Source organism: Tamandua tetradactyla, chromosome 19 (genome assembly GCF_023851605.1).
Source record: "Tamandua tetradactyla isolate mTamTet1 chromosome 19, mTamTet1.pri, whole genome shotgun sequence".
In the NCBI taxonomy this organism is placed as follows: Eukaryota; Metazoa; Chordata; class Mammalia; order Pilosa; family Myrmecophagidae; genus Tamandua; species Tamandua tetradactyla.
Window position 1 is genome coordinate 42,005,863 of NC_135345.1, and position 18,337 is coordinate 42,024,199.

General features: G+C 35.6%; 1 protein-coding gene and 1 pseudogene across 14 annotated transcripts in view; both read left to right on the forward strand.

Moving 5' to 3' along the window:
• Positions 1–18,337, forward strand: part of N4BP2 (NEDD4 binding protein 2) — a 131,955-nt gene that overhangs the window by 20,300 nt on the left and 93,318 nt on the right. For 11 of the 14 annotated variants that reach the window (XM_077136654.1, XM_077136651.1, XM_077136659.1 and 8 more), the window contains 3 exons: positions 1,280–1,621; positions 4,979–6,137; positions 17,782–17,906. In XM_077136654.1, the coding sequence (XP_076992769.1) occupies positions 1,393–1,621; positions 4,979–6,137; positions 17,782–17,906 (1,513 nt within the window). In that variant the 5' untranslated portion in view covers positions 1,280–1,392. Of the gene's footprint in view, positions 1–1,279; positions 1,622–3,483; positions 3,577–4,978; positions 6,138–17,781; positions 17,907–18,337 lie in introns of those variants that run through there. The other 3 variants (XM_077136663.1, XM_077136662.1, XM_077136661.1) reach the window with 2 other exon arrangements.
• LOC143663167 (developmental pluripotency-associated protein 4 pseudogene) lies at positions 13,405–16,389 on the forward strand (annotated as a pseudogene).

Sequence of the window (18,337 nt, forward strand, 5' to 3'; positions counted from 1 at the left end):
TGAAATAAAGATGATGGAGCCAGACCAAATGGTTAGAACTGATTTTAGGGAAAAGATCAGATAATGCATTTTGGATATGTTGAGTTTGAATGTATCATGCCCATCCAAGCACAGAAAGCAATTATACTGTCTGGAATTCTACTCCAAATGCATGAGTCCTTGACCTTGTAGAGTTTATACATAATGGGAATATAGTTAATAAATAGAATAAATGCATAAAAGCATATAGTTTGTTAGAAGATAATGCTGTGGAGGAAAATCAGGTAGGGTAGAGGTGTAAGTTGGAATGTGGTGGCTGAGTTCCTGAGATGGTAATATTTGAGTAATGATAAGAAGGTGATGAGGAAATAAATATTATAGTTCTTGGGAGAAAAGTAGTTCAGATAGAGGGAACCAAATCTTAAAGGTCTCTATATAGGAGCATGGCTGGCATATTTAAAGAAGAAGGAGGAGGCCAAGTGTGCTTGGAGTAGAATGAGCAAAAGGGAAAGAGTAGTAGGGGATGACAGCACAGAGGTAACAGATGTCCATGCTGTAGGTAATTTTAAAGACTCTGGATTTTATTCTGAGTGAGGTGGGAAGCTAGTGGATAGTTTAGCAGAAGAGAGGCACTGTGTGACTTACAATTTTTTGAGTCATTCTGGTTGCTATGGTAAATAGATGCAAGAGTCAAGGGTAGGAGTAGGGAGGCTGGTTAAGAGACTTGGAATAATCTAGGAAAAAGGGGCTTATCTAAGGTGGTAGCAGTGGAGATGGTGACAGATAATTATATTTTGACTATATTTCTTAAGTTACCATACAGATTGGATGTGGGATGAGAAGAGTCAAGAATTATCCATGGTTCGTGACCTGAGCAATTAGAAGGATGGAGTTGTAATGAACTGAGATGAGAAAGACTAGGAAGAGCATCTTTGTGGGGGTAATCAGGAGCTCAGTTTTGGACATGTTAAGTTTAGGATGCCTATTAGACATCCAAGTATAGAGTTCAATAGGCATTCTAATTATAGTTATGTATACTGTTATGTTTTAAAATTATCTGTTGGTATTAAAACAGTATACTCACTGTTCTGCAAGTATATTAAGTTTTGTTAATATCTTAATTTTTAACGTGGTCAATCCTGGAAAGACCTGAATATTTTGGAGCGAGAAATAGTTTGGTTTTTGGCTTTCTGGTAGAGTTGTTGGTACTTTTTTAGAGTTAAATGAAGATGTTGTTCCAATTTTAGAAATGGAAATAAAATTATATAGTCTCAGTGCTTCTACTTGCTTTCTATTTTAGGTCCTATTACTGCTGGAATATGCAAGATATATAACCCTGTTTTCTTTGATGTATGTTTTAAATATCAAACATCTTAAATAAAAAAAGAGAAGTATTTTAGTTTTTGAATCAGAATGCCAAGGAGAAAGAAAAATCTTGGGGAAAGTCCTTTTCGGAAGACTACAGACTCTAAGGAAGTTGTCGTGTCCGGTATTGCTAGTCATGAGGAGTCAACCACTACTCTTCCTTCCATGTATGAGACAAAAATTGATCAGGAAGAACTCTTCACCAATATCTCAGAGATGTTTTCTGATCTGGATCCTGATGTAGTATATTTGATGCTTTCTGAATGTGATTTCAAAGGTGAGAAAAAGTTTAGTTTGAATCCTTTGCATCTTTAAGAAGACTTCTTGTACTATACAATGACCAGTAGTGATACAGAAAAAATGGGCTGTCTTATGCTTTCGAGAAATATACTTTTAGATGTAAGATATATTTATAGATACCATATTCTATGTTTTGTATCTTTTTTCTTCCCTCTACAACAGGCTGGAATTACTGGTATTTTGGGCTGATCATTCTTTGTTGTAAGTGGCTCTTGTGCCCACTAGATACCAGTAGCATCTCCCACAATGCCTTTCCCATCCCTCCCACCCCCACCCCAAGTTGTGACTACCTAATATGTTTCCAGATAGTATCTTTTGTTCCCTGGGGAGCAGAATCATCCTTGGTTGAGAACCACTGTCCTAGAATATAAAGCTCAATAAAGGCAGAGGTTTAAAAACTTTATATATTGCTGTATCTCCAGCCTCTCAAATATACAGTAGGAGCTCAGTAACTGTTTATTGAGGGGGTAGGTAATTTTAATTAAGGGAGTAAGTGTTGCTTAAGAGTTGAAGTTAGTCAGTTATAGTGACTTAAGCTAGTGTAGTTAAGAAACATGGGTTTGATTCGAGCTCTGCCACTTAATCTCTCTGGGTCTCAGTTTTCTTATCTGTTAATGAGAAAAATAATAGTGTTTACCTCAGAATTCTTTTGGTAAGAATTAAGTGAGTTTCGTTTTACTTTTGTAAAGTCTTGAGTATAGTAAGTTATTAATAAATTGTAATAAATTTTCTAGGGGGTATGTTTACAGACAAAAGGGAACTCTATTAGACTTGACTTTGAATAAATTAAATATTGATGGTTAATATTGCTATTGGTTATGATTAGAATACAATACATTATTCTAGATTTGGAAAGTTTTTGTGAAGTGTGATAAACTTTCATTTTCAATCATTGTGTTCTGTGATATGAGTATCTATTGTGTTATGTGTGCAGAAAACAAGGTTTCAGCAGTCCAAGTGATTCTCACAAATGTGCAGAATTCACACTACAGAATTTGACTTCCGCATCCTAATTTTGATGTCTTTAAAAATTACTTGTGGTACATACTCTAACATAGCAATGGTTATTTAGAAGAAAAACATGTTATCCTCATATTCTAACAAAAGTAAATAGCATAGTTCTTTGTTCCAGAATCTTTTCTAGACTGTGTCTAGAAAATATTTGAAATTTTGGGTAGTTTAAATAATTCCTCCTTTCTTAGTCCTCAGATTTTCAAATAATACTTCTTTTCTTAGTCCTCAAATTGCATTTTCTTGAATCAGAGGTGGAACAGGTTTAGGCTTTCGGAAATATATGCTAAATTGCCAGAAATATGTGCTGATTTGTAATACCTCCCAGTGCTGTGAAAGTATAGCATCTTCACCACAGTCTTTTATGCATGGTGTGGTATAATTCTAATTAGGAGTGAAATTGTACCTTTTATTAATTCTTTTTTTTTTTTTGGTTAAAAGGACTATTGAACAGTTTTATACATGATATGATTGTTTATTAATTCTTGGTGAATTGTTTATCCATATGTTTTGGTTTAAATTTTTTCCAACAATCTGTGTAAGAATTTTGTTTTTTTATATATGTATATTCATTTACTTATCTTGATAGTTTTAATTTCTTCTATTTATTGTTGTTTTCATTATAGTGATGTAAGTTATTTGGATCTTTTCTTTTATGATTTTTCAATTATGTAGATTTCCTCATTGAAAAGCCTCCTATATTCTTTTTGTTTATTTTAGTTTTTTCCATTTTTAGGGCTTTTACTCTTTGTAATATTACTATAGTCTCCTAATTGGTCTCTTTGCCAGGCTTACCCCCTCCAACCCCTCTTTGTTTTTCTTCCTAAGGGAACAATAATTGGGTGCTTAGTAGGTGCCAGGCCTTGTGCACAGCACTTTTTCATGGATTATCTCATTTAATCCTCACAACAACCCTATGAGGTAGGTGATTTTATTATCCCCATATTGCAAGTGAGAAAATTGAAGTTTAGGGAGGTTAAGTAACTTATTCAAGGTGTCACGACCAGTAAGAGTAGAAACTAGGATTTAAATGCAGGTGATCTGACTCCAGACCCAGAGCCATTACCTATTGTGCTGTACTGTTTCCAGATTATTGTCCTTAAAACAAAACAAAACATAAAAACCAACCAAACAACCAAAACCCAAACATCAAATGCTTAAAAATGCTCATGACTCCCTGTTTGTGTTATAATGGAAAGAGTCAGCATTGGCATCAGACATTCCAGTCCTGGATCTGTCACTTATTATCTGTGTGACTTGGGACTTGTTAGTGTTCTTTTTGAACTTCATTTTCTTCATCTATTTGATGGGAGTAATATACCTCTTGGTATTATATCTTCCCGTGAGCGGGTGTGTATAAAGCTTCTAATCCAAAACTTGTTATATAGGTATTATGACTGGTAGGTTCCCTTATGCTTCCTTAGAAAATAAAAGGAGCATTTCTTAGCATGACATACAGGACCCTTCCCAGTTTCACCTAATCTCCCTCTCCAATTTTATCTCCTTCTCTTATTTGCCTTGCCACCATGTGCTCACACTCAGACCTGCTTCTCTTAATACCTTGACCATGCACTGTGTTTTTGTGACTGCCTTTGTCTTTCTCCTGGGTCTGGCAAGTTTCTTTTGAATCTTTCTAAGTCCCAGTTCATATATTACATTATGTGAAATCCTTTCTTATTCTCCTATAAGCTGCGATGGCATTTTTATATTATTAAAGTGTGTTTTGTTTTATATATTGTATTATATTGTAATTATTTTTAATGTTATTATCTTTAGTGTCTTCCACTAGACTGCAAAATCCTTTGAGGGTGGTAAAGATTATATCTGACTTATTTTTGTAGATTTCAAGGGTAAACTATGTCAGATGGTAGGTGCTCATAAATATTTTTTAAGTGAAGTTCCTAGCATGGACAATATAAATTAGATTTACTAAGAGAATATTTAAATGGTTAATATTTAAAAGGACAATGTAGTAGGTAAGTTTTAGTTGAATAAATCAACTGGTTTTATGGCCTTTATGAATAACCCTATATATACAATTACAGATATTTTTATAATTACTTCACAAATTCTAATGACAGTTTATTAGCCTCGTTTATTTCTGTTTGTCTGAAAATAACTCCATTGCATGTTTCCATAGTTCAAAGTTTTTGCTAATACACTGGCTACGGTATAGTAGTAAAATATTAATTTAAAAAGTGAACTAAATTTCATTCAATGCAAAATCTTTTATAATTTTACCTAGATTTGAATTGTTATATTTTATTATTTTCTGAATACATATTTATATATTTTTAATTTTGTTGTCTTTACTGTTGTTTAGTTGAAAATGCCATGGATTGTTTATTAGAATTATCTACTGCTGATGCCAAGACAGAAGAATCATCTTTAAAAAGCTTAGTTGCTTCTGGGACCCAAGAAAGTGCAACAGGAGATGATATAATGGAAAAGTGTCCTTTTGATGGAGATAGGGAGGATTCAAAAATGGATTCATTTTTAAACATACAGCTAACTGAAGACTTGGATTCCTTAATACAGAATGCTTTTGAGAAATTGAATTATTCTCCTGATGATGAAGTACACTCATTTTTGCCTTTGCAGGATGTTAATAGTTTTAGTGACTCTGGTGAATTTATAAATTCAGATTCAAATAGTATGACTTCCATTCTTTCTACGCAAAATTTGGATTTGCAAAATGAAAATTTAGAGAACTCTGCCTCTACATTAAGTGCGAACCCCTTAACTTCACACTCAGTTTTGAATGAGTCCAAAAGTTTTATAGGGGATAACACATTGGCACTGGAAGATGACTATCCTGATGATTGTCTTCTCAGTACTTCTTTAAATGTACCAGATGACTCTATCATGGGTTGTAGCAATCACGATGAAAAACAGAAGGAACCTTTAGAATCTGAGTGTATTGAGGCTCAATTCTTTGAAGTCCCTGTAGATTTGGATGCTAGTGCACCTCAGTCTCCTTTAAATCTTTCTGCACAAAACCCAGGGCTGGATTTACTTGCTGCAGGTGGGGATCAGAAATCTACTTTGGCCCCTGATGTGTTTGTACCTTCTGAGGGGTTCAGTTTCAAACCATGCAAATATACTGAACTGCCACCAAAGGGGAAGGATATGAAATACTGCCCGGTACTTACCCCTTTTCCTTTACTACTGCCTCCTCCTCCACCTCCACCGATGTGGAATCCAATGATTCCTGCTTTTAACCTCTTTCAAAGAAACCATGGCTTTGTAACTCCTGTCGTGACCACAGCTACACACTGGAGACCTGTCAGCTATACATTTCCACCCTCTGTTATTTCTCACACTTCTGCAGCAAAGGCATGGAGAAACAAAGAGGGAAGTAGTGCTTATCAAGTACAAGAAACTCCAGTTTCTCAGGCTGTAAGAAAGAAGACATCTTATGTTGGACTAGTTCTTGTTCTTCTCAGAGGACTTCCAGGATCAGGGAAATCTTTTTTGGCAAGGTATGAATTAACTTTAAACAGCATAATGTATTTTTTAAAAAATATTTTTAATTAATTAAAAAATTTTTTTTAAAAAACATGGCAAGAAACACAAACATTCTTAATATATGATCATTCTGTTCTACATATGTAATCAGTAATTCACAATATCATCACATAGTTGCATGTTCATCATCATCATCATTTCTTAGAACATTTGGATCAATTCAGAAAAAGAAATAAAAAGACAGCAGAAAAAAAATTCATACCATACCCCTTACCCTTCCCTTTCATTGATCACTAGCATTTCAATCTAAGTTTATTTTAACATTTGTTCCCCCTATTATTTATTTTTATTCCATATATTCTAATCATCTATTGACAAGGTAGGTAAAAGGAGCATCAGACACAAGTCACACAGTCCCATTGTGAAAGCTGTATCATTATACAATCATCTTCAGGAAACATGGCTCCTGGAACACAGCTGTATATTTTCAGGCAGTTCCCTCCTGCCTTTCCATTATATCTTGACTAACAAAGTGATGTCTATTTAATGCATAAGAATAACCTTCAGGATAACCTCTCAACTCTGGAATCTCTCAGCCATTGATACTTTATTTTGTCTCATTTCGCTCTTCCCCCTTTTGGTCAAGAAGATTTTCCCAATTCCTTGTTGTGGAGTCTCAGCTCATTCCAGGATTTCTGTCCCCCGTTGCCAGGAAGGTCCACACCCCTGGAAGTCATGTCCCACGTAGACAGGGGGAGGGCAGTGAGTTTGCTTATTGTGTTGGCTGGAGAGAGAGGCCACATCTGAGTAACAAAAGAGGTTCCCTTGGGAGTGACTCTTGGGCCTAATTTTAAGTAGGGTTGACCTATCCTTTGTGGGGTTACGTTTCATATGAGCAAACCCTAAGATTGGGGGCTCAGCCTATAGCTTTGGTTGTCTACACTGCTTGTGAGAATATCAGAAATTCAACTTGGGGAAGTTGAATTTTCCCGCTTTCTCACCATTCCCTGAAGGGGACTTTGCAAATACTTTCTTATTCACTGTTCAAATCACTTTGGGATTTATTGGGGCATCACTCTAGACAAACCAACAAAATCTCATGCCCTACTCAAGGTTCCATGTACTTATGGTGTTCAATTAAGCAATTATATTAGGAAATAAACAGCATAATGTATTTTTAATAGATAGTGTAATATATGAAATGCTTTTGAGTAACATAACATTGCTGTTTAATAACCTCTAAAATGTTTCTTTTTACCAATTTTTTCCTAACTTTGTAGGTAATACGACTGTTAAGAATTTTTCATTGATTTATTTCATCTTAGAATATCTTTTTATTTTTTTGTATGCTATATAGTGAGGGTCACATTTCATTTTTCCAAGTGAGTATCCCATTATTGCAGCACCATTTTTTGTTCATTTTGTTTGTTTGTTTTTTGGGAAGTGCATGGACCAGGAATTGAACCTGGGTCTCCTGCATGGCAGGCAAGAATTCTACCATTGACTGCTCTTGCACCTCCCAGAATATCTTTTAAGAGATATAAGAGAAGGAAAAATCAAAGATGATTCCAAGATTGTGAGCTAGCACATTCAACAGAAATAGTTTTATGTGGAAGAGAGTTAATTTGAGTGGGAAAGGGATGAGTTCAACTCCTAGTTGATTTTGAATTCATGGAAAGGGGGTTATAAATAGAGGACTTCTACTAGTAGAATTCTGGTAGTTGTGAATTTGGGATTGTATCATGTTGGCTAAATAATGTTTTCGGAAATGTGTGATTTGAAGGAAGAGAATTTAGGATGAACCACCGACAGAGAACCTCCTAATTTCAATGGATTTATTTGTTACAAAGTACTGTATTCTTAATTATTTATCTGATAAATCCATTTATGTTCCTTTGTACTTATGGTTGGTGGTGGACAAATCTGTGGGTGGCTTGGTTTGGGAAACGGGATTCAGGGTTAGAGGCAGTTTTTTGTTTTTTACATGGGCAGGCACCGGGAATTGAACCCGGGTCCTTGGGCTTGGCAGGCAAGCATTCTTACCTGCTGAGCCACCGTGGCCCACAGTTTTTTTTCAAGTAATTTTAGCAGTACTTCTTTCAAAGTATTGTTTTTATAGTCCCCCGCTCCACTTTTAATCCCAGAAGATTTACATGAATATATTTTATTTTCTGGTACTTATTTATTTACTTATTTTCTTCCTAGTTTTAACTTATCCTTTCTCAGTTCTGAGCTGGGGCTTTTGAATTTGATCTTGGGTATTTCTCTTCTTAGAACAAGCATATATTCTCTGGGAATATCCATAACAAGCTCATTTTAAGTTTTTTTTTTATTGTTTTTATTGTATAATAGAACATATATACAAAGCAAAGAAAGAAAAAAGCAATAATTTTCAAAGCACCCTTCAACAAGTAGTTACAGAACAGATCCCAGAGTTTGCCATGGACTACCATTCCATCATCACAGATTTTCCCTTCTAGCTTCTCCAGAACACTGGAGGCTAAAGGAATATTTATATGTATTATGTATTTTTTATCATCATAATCAACTTTTTTCTTTCTTTTTTTGTGAAAAATAACATATATACAAAAAAGCAATAAATTTCAAAGCATATCACAATTAATTGTAGAACAGATTTCAGAGTTTGGTGTGGGTTACAATTCTACAATTTTAGGTTTTTATTCCTAGCTGCAATTCTACAATTTTAGGTTTTTATTCCTAGTTGCTCTAAGATATTGGAGACTAAAAGAAATATCAATATAATGATTCAGCAATCATACTTATTTGTTAAACCCTACCTTCTCTTTATAAATCAAACATCGACTTTGATCTTTCTCTCACTCTTTAGGGGTATTTGGGCTATGGACAGTCTAACTTTTTCATGTTGGAAAGTTCTGTCAATAATATGGGATGGGGGATGGAACTAGTTGATGTTCTGGAAAGGCTGGTCTTTGCATTTCAGCACTTCTCTGGTCCAGGATCCAGCTGGAGGTTGCAGGTCTCTGAGAAAGTTAACCTAGTACATCTTTGTAGAACTTTTATAGAACCTTATATATCACCCTGGGTGTTCTTTAGGATTGTCTGGAATAGTTTTGGTTGAGGTTTGAGAAGTTATGGTAGGTAGCAATGCCTAACTGAAGCTTGCATGAGTCACCTTCAGAGTAGCCTCTAGACTCTCTATATATTTTTTATTAATTAAAAAAAAATTAACTAACACAACATTTAGAAATCATTCCATTCTACATATGCAATCAGTAATTCTTAATATCATCACATAGATGTATGATCATCATTTCTTAGTACATTTGCATCGATTTAGAAAAAGAAATAGCAAGACAACAGAAAAAGAAATAACATGATAATATAGAGAAAAAAATAAAAATAAAAAATACAGAAAATATATAAAAAAAACAAAACTATAGCTCAGATGCAGCTTCATTCAGTGTTTTAACATAATTACATTACAATTAGGTAGTATTGTGCTGTCCATTTCTGAGTTTTTGTATCCAATCTTGTTGCACAGTCTGTATCCCTTCAGCTCCAATTACCCATTATCTTACCCTATTTCTAACTCCTGCTGGTCTCTGTTACCAATGACATGTTCCAAGTTTATTCTCGAATGTCGGTTCACATCAGTGGGACCATACAGTATTTGTCCTTTAGTTTTTGGCTAGACTCACTCAGCATAATGTTCTCTAGGTCCATCCATGTTATTACATGCTTCATAAGTTTATTCTGTCTTAAAGCTGCATAATATTCCATCGTATGTATATACCACAGTTTGTTTAGCCACTCATCTGTTGATGGACATTTTGGCTGTTTCCATCTCTTTGCAATTGTAAATAACGCTGCTATAAACATTGGTGTGCAAATGTCCATTTGTGTCTTTGCCCTTAAGTCCTTTGAGTAGATACCTAGCAATGGTATTGCTGGGTCGTATGGCAATTCTATATTCAGTTTTTTGAGGAACTGCCAAACTGCCTTCCACAGTGGTTGCACCATTTGATATTCCCACCAACAGTGGATAAGTTGTGCCTCTTTCTCCGCATCCTCTCCAGCACTTGTCATTTTCTGTTTTGTTGATAATGGCCATTCTGGTGGGTGTGAAATGATATCTCATTGTGGTTTTGATTTGCATTTCTCTAATGGCCAGGGACGTTGAGCATCTCTTCATGTGCCTTTTGGCCATTTGTATTTCCTCTTCTGAGAGGTGTCTGTTCAAGTCTTTTTCCCATTTTGTAATTGGGTTGGCTGTCTTTTTGTTGTTGAGTTGGACAATCTCTTTATAAATTCTGGATACTAGACCTTTATCTGATATGTCGTTTCCAAATATTGATTCCCATTGTGTAGGCTGTCTTTCTACTTTCTTGATGAAGTTCTTTGATGCACACAAGTGTTTAATTTTGAGGAGCTCCCATTTATTTATTTATTGCTTCAGTTCCCTTGCTTTAGGTTTAAGATCCATAAAACCGCCTCCAATTTTAAGTTTCATAAGATATCTCCCTACATTTTCTTCTAACTGTTTTATGGTCTTAGACCTAATGTTTAGATCTTTGATCCATTTTGAGTTAACTTTTGTATAGGGTGTGAGATACGGGTCTTCTTTCATTCTTTTGCATATGGATATCCAGTTCTCTAGGCACCATTTATTGAAGAGACTGTTCTGTCCCAGGTGAATTGGCTTGACTGCCTTATCAAAGATCAAATGTCCATAGATGAGAGGGTCTATATCTGAGCACTCTATTCGATTCCATTGGTCGATATATCTATCTTTATGCCAATACCATGCTGTTTTGACCACTGTGGCTTCATAATATGCCTTAAAGTCCGGCAGCATGAGACCTCCAGCTTCGTTTTTTTCCCTTAAGATACTTTTAGCAATTCGGGGCACCCTGCCCTTCCAGATAAATTTGCTTATTGGTTTTTCTATTTCTGAAAAATAAGTTGTTGGGATTTTGATTGGTATTGCATTGAATCTGTAAATCAATTTAGGTAGGATTGACATCTTAACTATATTTAGTCTTCCAATCCATGAACACGGTATGCCCTTCCATCTATTTAGGTCTTCTGTGATTTCTTTAAACAGTTTTTTGTAGTTTTCTTTGTATAGGTCTTTTGTCTCTTTAGTTAAATTTATTCCTAAGTATTTTATTCTTTTAGTTGCAATTGTAAATGGGATTCGTTTCTTGATTTCCCCCTCAGCTTGTTCATTGCTAGTGCATAGAAATGCTACAGATTTTTGAATGTTGATCTTGTAACCTGCTACTTTGCTGTACTCATTTATTAGCTTTAGTAGTTTTGTTGTGGATTTTTCCGGGTTTTCGACGTGTAGTATCATATTGTCTGCAAACAGTGATAGTTTTACTTCTTCCTTTCCAATTTTGATGCCTTGTATTTCTTTTTCTTGTCTAATTGCTCTGGATAGAGCCTCCAACATGATGTTGAATAATAGTGGTGATAGTGGACATCCTTGTCTTGTTCCTGATCTTAGGGGGAAAGTTTTCAATTTTTCCCCATTGAGGATGATATTAGCTGTGGGTTTTTCATATATCGACTCTATATTTGAACTCTAATACCTTATTTGTTATACTTTTCTCCCTTTTGGTCAAGATGGTCATGTTGGTCTCATGGTACCAGGGCCATACTCATCCCTGGGAGTCATCTCTTACACTGCCAGGGAGGCTTTCACCTTTGATATCATGTCCCACATAGGGGTAAGGGCTTTGAGAGAGTGAGGCCACATCTGAGCAACCAAAGAGGTCCTCCAGAAGTAACTCTTGCCATACCAATAGCTAGGCTTAAGCTTCTCCACTACACACATAAGCTTCACAAAAGCAAGCCTCAAGATTGAAGGCTTAACCTATTGATTTGGGTATCCCTAATGTTTGACACAGTGTCAGGGGTTTTTCTGGTGCTGAAGGTTTTTGTTTTTGTTTTTTCAAAGAGAGAAAGAGTTTATTACTACACATGTAGTAGGAGAGTAGACAGCCTAACGGCCCAAAATGTGCTTCCCGGAGTATAGGGGGTTCAGATATTTTAAGGAGTTTAGCAAGGGGAGATGAGGTCATTTAGGAGTATATTCAAAGCAGAAAAGAAAACAGTATTAGTAGTAAGTCTAAAGCAGAAAAGAAAACATTGTTAACACAAGTTGTAAGGAAAGGAGGCAGAGCTACCTTTCAATAGTAGAGCCTAGTGAATATGATTTACAAATGTAAGGGGCTGAGGCTAGTTAGTGACCGACTCCATTAGCATTAGGCCCAACAAGAAAATGACCACATAAGGGCATAGCAGCTTTTACAGTCACAAAGGCAGAAAATAAGGGCTTTTGCAATCCTTTCAGATATTCAGACAGCTTAATTATAATTTAGGGCTTTCAGGTATATCCCCCTCTGTCTACTCAAATATCCCTGAAAGCAAAAGGAACATCTATATAATGATTGAGAAATCAAAATAATCCCTTAAATCCTGATTTCTCAGTTACAATTGTTCTCATTTGATAATTATCTCTTAATCTTGAGGGATATCTGTGCGATGACTCTTTTAACTGCTTCAAGGCCGAAAAGGGGCATTGTAATCAAGAGGCAAAGAGATGAACTGATGAAACCAGTTATTACTTTTGAAGAGTCCAGTATCTCTGGGTTTCAGAGCTTCTCTGGCTTTGGAACAATCTGAAGGTTTCCAGTTTCTGAAAAACAAACTTAATAAGTAAAATTTTATATACACAGGGTATCTTTCAGGGTTTCCAGGAACACTATTGATTGGGGTTTGCTGTATTTTGGCTGTTTGCAATATCTGGTTGAAACTTGCATAGGAGTAACCCCAGAATGACCTCTCGACTTGATATGAAGTCTCTTAGCCATTGAAACTCTATTTCTTTTCCCCCTTTTGGTCAGTTTATCCATGATGTCAGGGCCAGGTTTATTCTTGGAACTTACTTTTCACAGTTATGTCCCGCGATGCTAGGGCCAGTTAGGCTCCGCGAGGCCAATGTCAGGCTTATACCCCTGGAAATTATGTCCCACATTGGGGGGAAGCTCAGAGTTTGGTTTAGAGAGACCCGGTAGTAAAGTTTAATAGTTCCATATTTTTTCTCCTATCCCTCAAAGGATTTAAGTTGTTTTTTGATATGCTTTTTTTTGGATTTATCTTCTAGAAAATTTCCACATAATCTGCTCATAAACTTATAAGAAATATTGTTCTGTAGACTATGTTAGTCTTTTCTCATGTTTATTTATTTATAATAATAACAAACATTTAAATTTAATATTATGACTGTTATAATCAGTCATGGTGCATTTTATGAAAGAGATTCGACCTATAGACAGTACCTGTTTTTCCATATTTCCTTGTGTGAGGTATAGTTGAGGCCAGAAGCAGATTAAGAGAGAGACAGAGACTGGAAGATTTCCAATGATTTATTGTATCCACAGTATAATAAATACTGGGGAGAACGTTATATGGCTACTCCGTGCTACATGGGGAAATTGCCAGGATTGGTCACCAGGCAGACAAGAAAGAGAGAGGGCAGAACTGAGGGCAAGTGCTTTTCTTTTTAAATTAAAAAAAAAAAATTTTGTAGGAAGTGAGTGAGGGTTAGGCAGGAGTACGCTAACATGGGATTCGTTGGCTGTATTTGAAAGTGATGACTCCTCCCCCTGCCCCAAACCAATTGAGGTTGTAAGCATGCTAGAGTCAGAATTATCTAGGAATAGCAGCTGTTTAGGTGGGGTTTGGGTACCTGAGGGCACCTGTGGATGTTAAAATGTCAATTTACAGAAGCTAGAAAATATGATTAACACTGAACCTTAAAAGGTGATAGAGCTGTGGGACAGGTTTGAAGAACTAGGTTTCAAGGGCCTTAGAAGCTACAGGTAGAGAATGGGAAGAGAAAAGCAAGTTTTTTGTTACAAAGTAAGAACTTAATATTTTTGAATGAAGAGAGGGATAACTAGGATAGTGTAGAGACATATTAGCTGAGAGTTTTCATAGAGAGAATGGTTCACAGAATTAAGCTCTGTGTAAGCTCAAGGACATGAGGGATGAAAAAGGCTTTTGGATTTATTTGGAAAGAAAGTTGTGAATGGATATCTTAAAAAGCAGTTGTGAGGGTAGAAGATAAAAAGGGTTAAGGAAGGATTACAGAAGTAGAAGAATTTTCTCCTGATCAACCTCAACTTCTTTTCACTATGGAGAATGCAAAAGACAAGTAGGCAGGTAGTGCATGTTGGACACCATGAGGAAAAACTGGCTAAGCTCCTCCCTTCCCATTGGAACTCTACAGAGAAGTCGGGAAAAATGCATGACACTCAAATTTGAACCTGTGTCAGTAGAAACAAAAGAGGAACAGTGGCCTTCCAGTGAACCAAGCACATCAGGTTTATCAAAAACCTCAGTTAAGGGCACAAAATGAAAAAAATCCAAGAAAGATGACAAAGCTTCCTGTTCATAGGAGAATGTACCATGCAACAATAGCCCAAAACATTGGAAAAGATAGCAGTTCCTCCATTATCATCTTAATTGCCACCTGTCAAATTGCTTCACCAAGACATCCTGCAGGCCTGGTGCCAGCAGTTAAAGCTGAGCACCGAAGGACAGAAGTTAGAAGGATACAGGTGAATCTGTGAATATGCTTACCCAAATCAGTAGGATATTCCTGTCACAGCAAAGGAGGCCAAAATCCTGACACAGTCTCACAGAAAACCACTGGGGAAAATGCTTCTGAAACAGAGATAAGAAAGATGTCTTCTGAGGGCACTGATCCTTCAGAAATGGCTCCTCCACCAGAGAAGGGAGTACCTGCCCTTGAAGAATCTAGTCTTCTTGAGGGAGTGAACCCAGTTGTGGTGATGACATCTGCCTAGGAGGCTGTGTTGGCCTTCTGGATGAGAATTGCAGCCAGGGTTGGGAGGATGGAGGTGACGGAATTGTTACAAGAGGCCTATGGTGTCAGACAGTGTGTGGTACATGGAAGAAGTCTCCCTGCAAACACAGATGGTTGGGTTCACTTGCAATTTCATGCTGGGCAAGCCTGGGTCCCTGAAAAACAAGGGACAGTGAGTGTACTCTTCTTGTTACCTGCTGGCAATTTTCCATCCATACATCTGGAAGATAATATATTGTGCTCCAGATGTGTTCGAAGGTAACTACTAGGTGCCTTTCTGAAAACTAAAAGTATGTATCTGAGTTTTAGTGGTGGGAGAGAGGAGACAGATATTAATCATAATTTAGCATTATTTTTAAGTATGTTGTTGGGAAGAGTTTCAAGAAAATTGTTAGCCATGTAAGTTTATCCCCAGGTAATAGAGCATTTATATGTTAAGACTTAAAGCTTCTACCTGAAGACATGTAATTCTGGAAAAACAAATACTGTATGCTTACCTTATTCTAAGTATATATGCTACACAGAAATAATGCTTAGGGGGGAAAAAACCACCAAAACTTCCTTTACGAAGTGTTCTAGTTTGCTAGCTGCTGGAATGCAATATACCAGAAATGGAACAGCTTTTAAAAAGGGAAATTTAATGCGTTGTTAGTTTACACTTCTAAGGCTGAGAAAATGTCCCAATCAAAACAAGTCTATAGAAATGTCCAATTTAAGGCATCTGGGGAAAGATACCTTGGTTCAAGAAGGCCGATGAAGTTCAGGGTTTCTCTGTCAAGTGAGAAGGCACATGGTGAACACAGTCAGGGCTTCTCTCTTGGCTGGAAAAGCACATGGTGAACACGGTGTCATCTGCTAGCTTTGTCTCCTGGGTTCCTGTTTCAGGAAGCTCCCCGGGAGGTATTTTCCTTCTTTATTTCCAGAGGTCGCTGGCTGTTGGACTCTGCTTCGTGGTGCTGCTCTCTCTGAATCTCTCATTCTCCAAAATATTTCCTCTTTTATAGGACTCCAATAAATCAATCAAGACCCACCCAAATGGGTGGAGACATGTCATCCCTTAATCCAGTTTAACAACCACTCTTGACTAAATCACATCATCCAGGGAGATGATCTGATTACAGTTTCAAACATACAGTATTGAATAGAGATTATTCTACCTTTATGAAATGATATTTTGATTAAAACGTGACTTTTCTAGGGTGCATACTTCCTTTCAAACCAGTACACAAAGCCTCCAATTTAGTGGAATGACAGCATAATGGCTGGTCCTATAGTAGAATACGCGGTAGAAATTGAGAGATTATAAAGAAAATACCTAACTCAGTTTCTTTGCTTTAGAGGTGGTGAGAAAACTAAACTGAAGGAAAAATTGACTAGAAGGAAATGGAGGGGTAAGGCCATTTTTCATTATAAGTAACAGTACCATGGCCATGAAAGAACTTACTACAATGTAGAAATTGCAAGTTTAGTGTGACAGAAAATGATGGTATATGGTAGGAAAATAATATCTTGATTTTTTTTTTCATTTATAAAACAGGTATAATGATTCCTAAGTGACGTCATTGTGAAAATTAAAGCAATTTATGTAAAGTACTTAACCATGTCTGGCATACAGTAAATGTTTAAAAAATTTATGGTTATTATTGCAGTGAGCAAAGCCATAAAGATGGAAATAAACAATGTATGCAAAAAAAAAAGGGTTAAGGAAGTATGAATAATAAAGCAGTCAAGGAAAGGAGAGAAGTTGGATAATAGATGAAAGAAATTTTTTAAATGTGATTACAGTTTTTTTTCTAAGATAGTTGAAATATATGCAGGTTTAAAGGCAAAAGAATAAGCAGTGTCAGAGAAGGAGAAACTTAGAGATAAAAGAGAAGAGGATAAATTTAGATGTCTTAGAAGGTGGAGTCAAGTGAGCATTCACTATAAGCTCTATGAGGGCAAGCATATTTGTCTTTTTTGTTCAGTGATGTATCTTAGGTCTTAGAACAGTGCCTGGTACATAGTAGATGATAATAGAAATTAATTAAATTTGAAAGATACATTTTAGCTTTAGATATGTTTATACATATTTAAGAAGGAGATGATAAATAGTGAAATATATGAATGATCAAAAGTAGTACTGTTAGTAATGCCTCTTTCAATTTTATTTGCTTAGTTTTTGCATGTATCCCTATTATGTAGAAGATAAAATTGAGAATCAAAAGAGATGTTAATAAAACCAAACTTAACTTTGTATAATTTTATTTACCGTTATGTTAATAATTTATTAACTTAGTTATATCTTTCAATGTTTTTAGCGTGCTCACTAAATTTATGTTAGTATTCAGAGTTGTATCCATTTTTGAATATCTGTTCCATCTTAGTACTTGCCTACTAAGCAGTTACCTCCTGCTTCTAGTGGCTGGAGTATTTCAATATGTATCAAGTGACCAAGTGACACAATGCCTATGACTGATACAGTTCTGAACTATTTTCAATTTCCAGGTTTGTTTGATAATTAATAATGTGTTAATCTAGAAATCTTCATTGTGTTATAATTATTATTTTAAGTTTCTGAATAATAATTTATATAAAGTAAAAATTGACCTGCCTTTGGACAGTTTTCTTGGGATTCAAAATCTGCATAGAGGATTTCTAACATGATTTCTATGAATATTATTGTATTCTCCTTTAAATAATAATACTTAAGTTTTTTATTTGGATTATGACCTTGAAAAAATTAAGTGAGAGAATATAGAAAGAAAAATGAAAACAATTCCATTTTTCATTCACAGGACTTTGCAAGAGGATAATCCGGCTGGAATTGTTCTTAGTACTGATGATTATTTTTACATAAATGGGCAGTACCAGTTTGATATAAAGTACTTAGGAGAAGCACATGAATGGAACCAGAATCGCGGTAAGAATAAACATCAAGTTCTTGGATACTATTAAGAGTAGAAGAAAAAACTCACTTGATAATTATATTTTGACATATATTTCTTATAAAAAATATATATATGTGTGCATGTGTGTGTGTCATGTATGTATCCAAAGTATATTAATTCTTTTGTTACATAGTAAGAAGAAATGTAGCCCTAGCTCATAGAATTGTTATGAGGATTATATGAGTTATAACTTTTGTAAAATGCTTAGTACACTGCAGAGCACATTTAAGAGCTATATAAATGTTTATTAAATAGTTTTATTTAATAAATGGGGATGTCGTTAGGAGTAAATATGATTTTCTACTTGGGTTCAAGAATAGCACTTATCTGATATGCTCTAGTTCCTGTTTCCTAAAGTAGAATTGGCATTATTAACTTCCCTAGATTGGTCTAATTCTCAAAT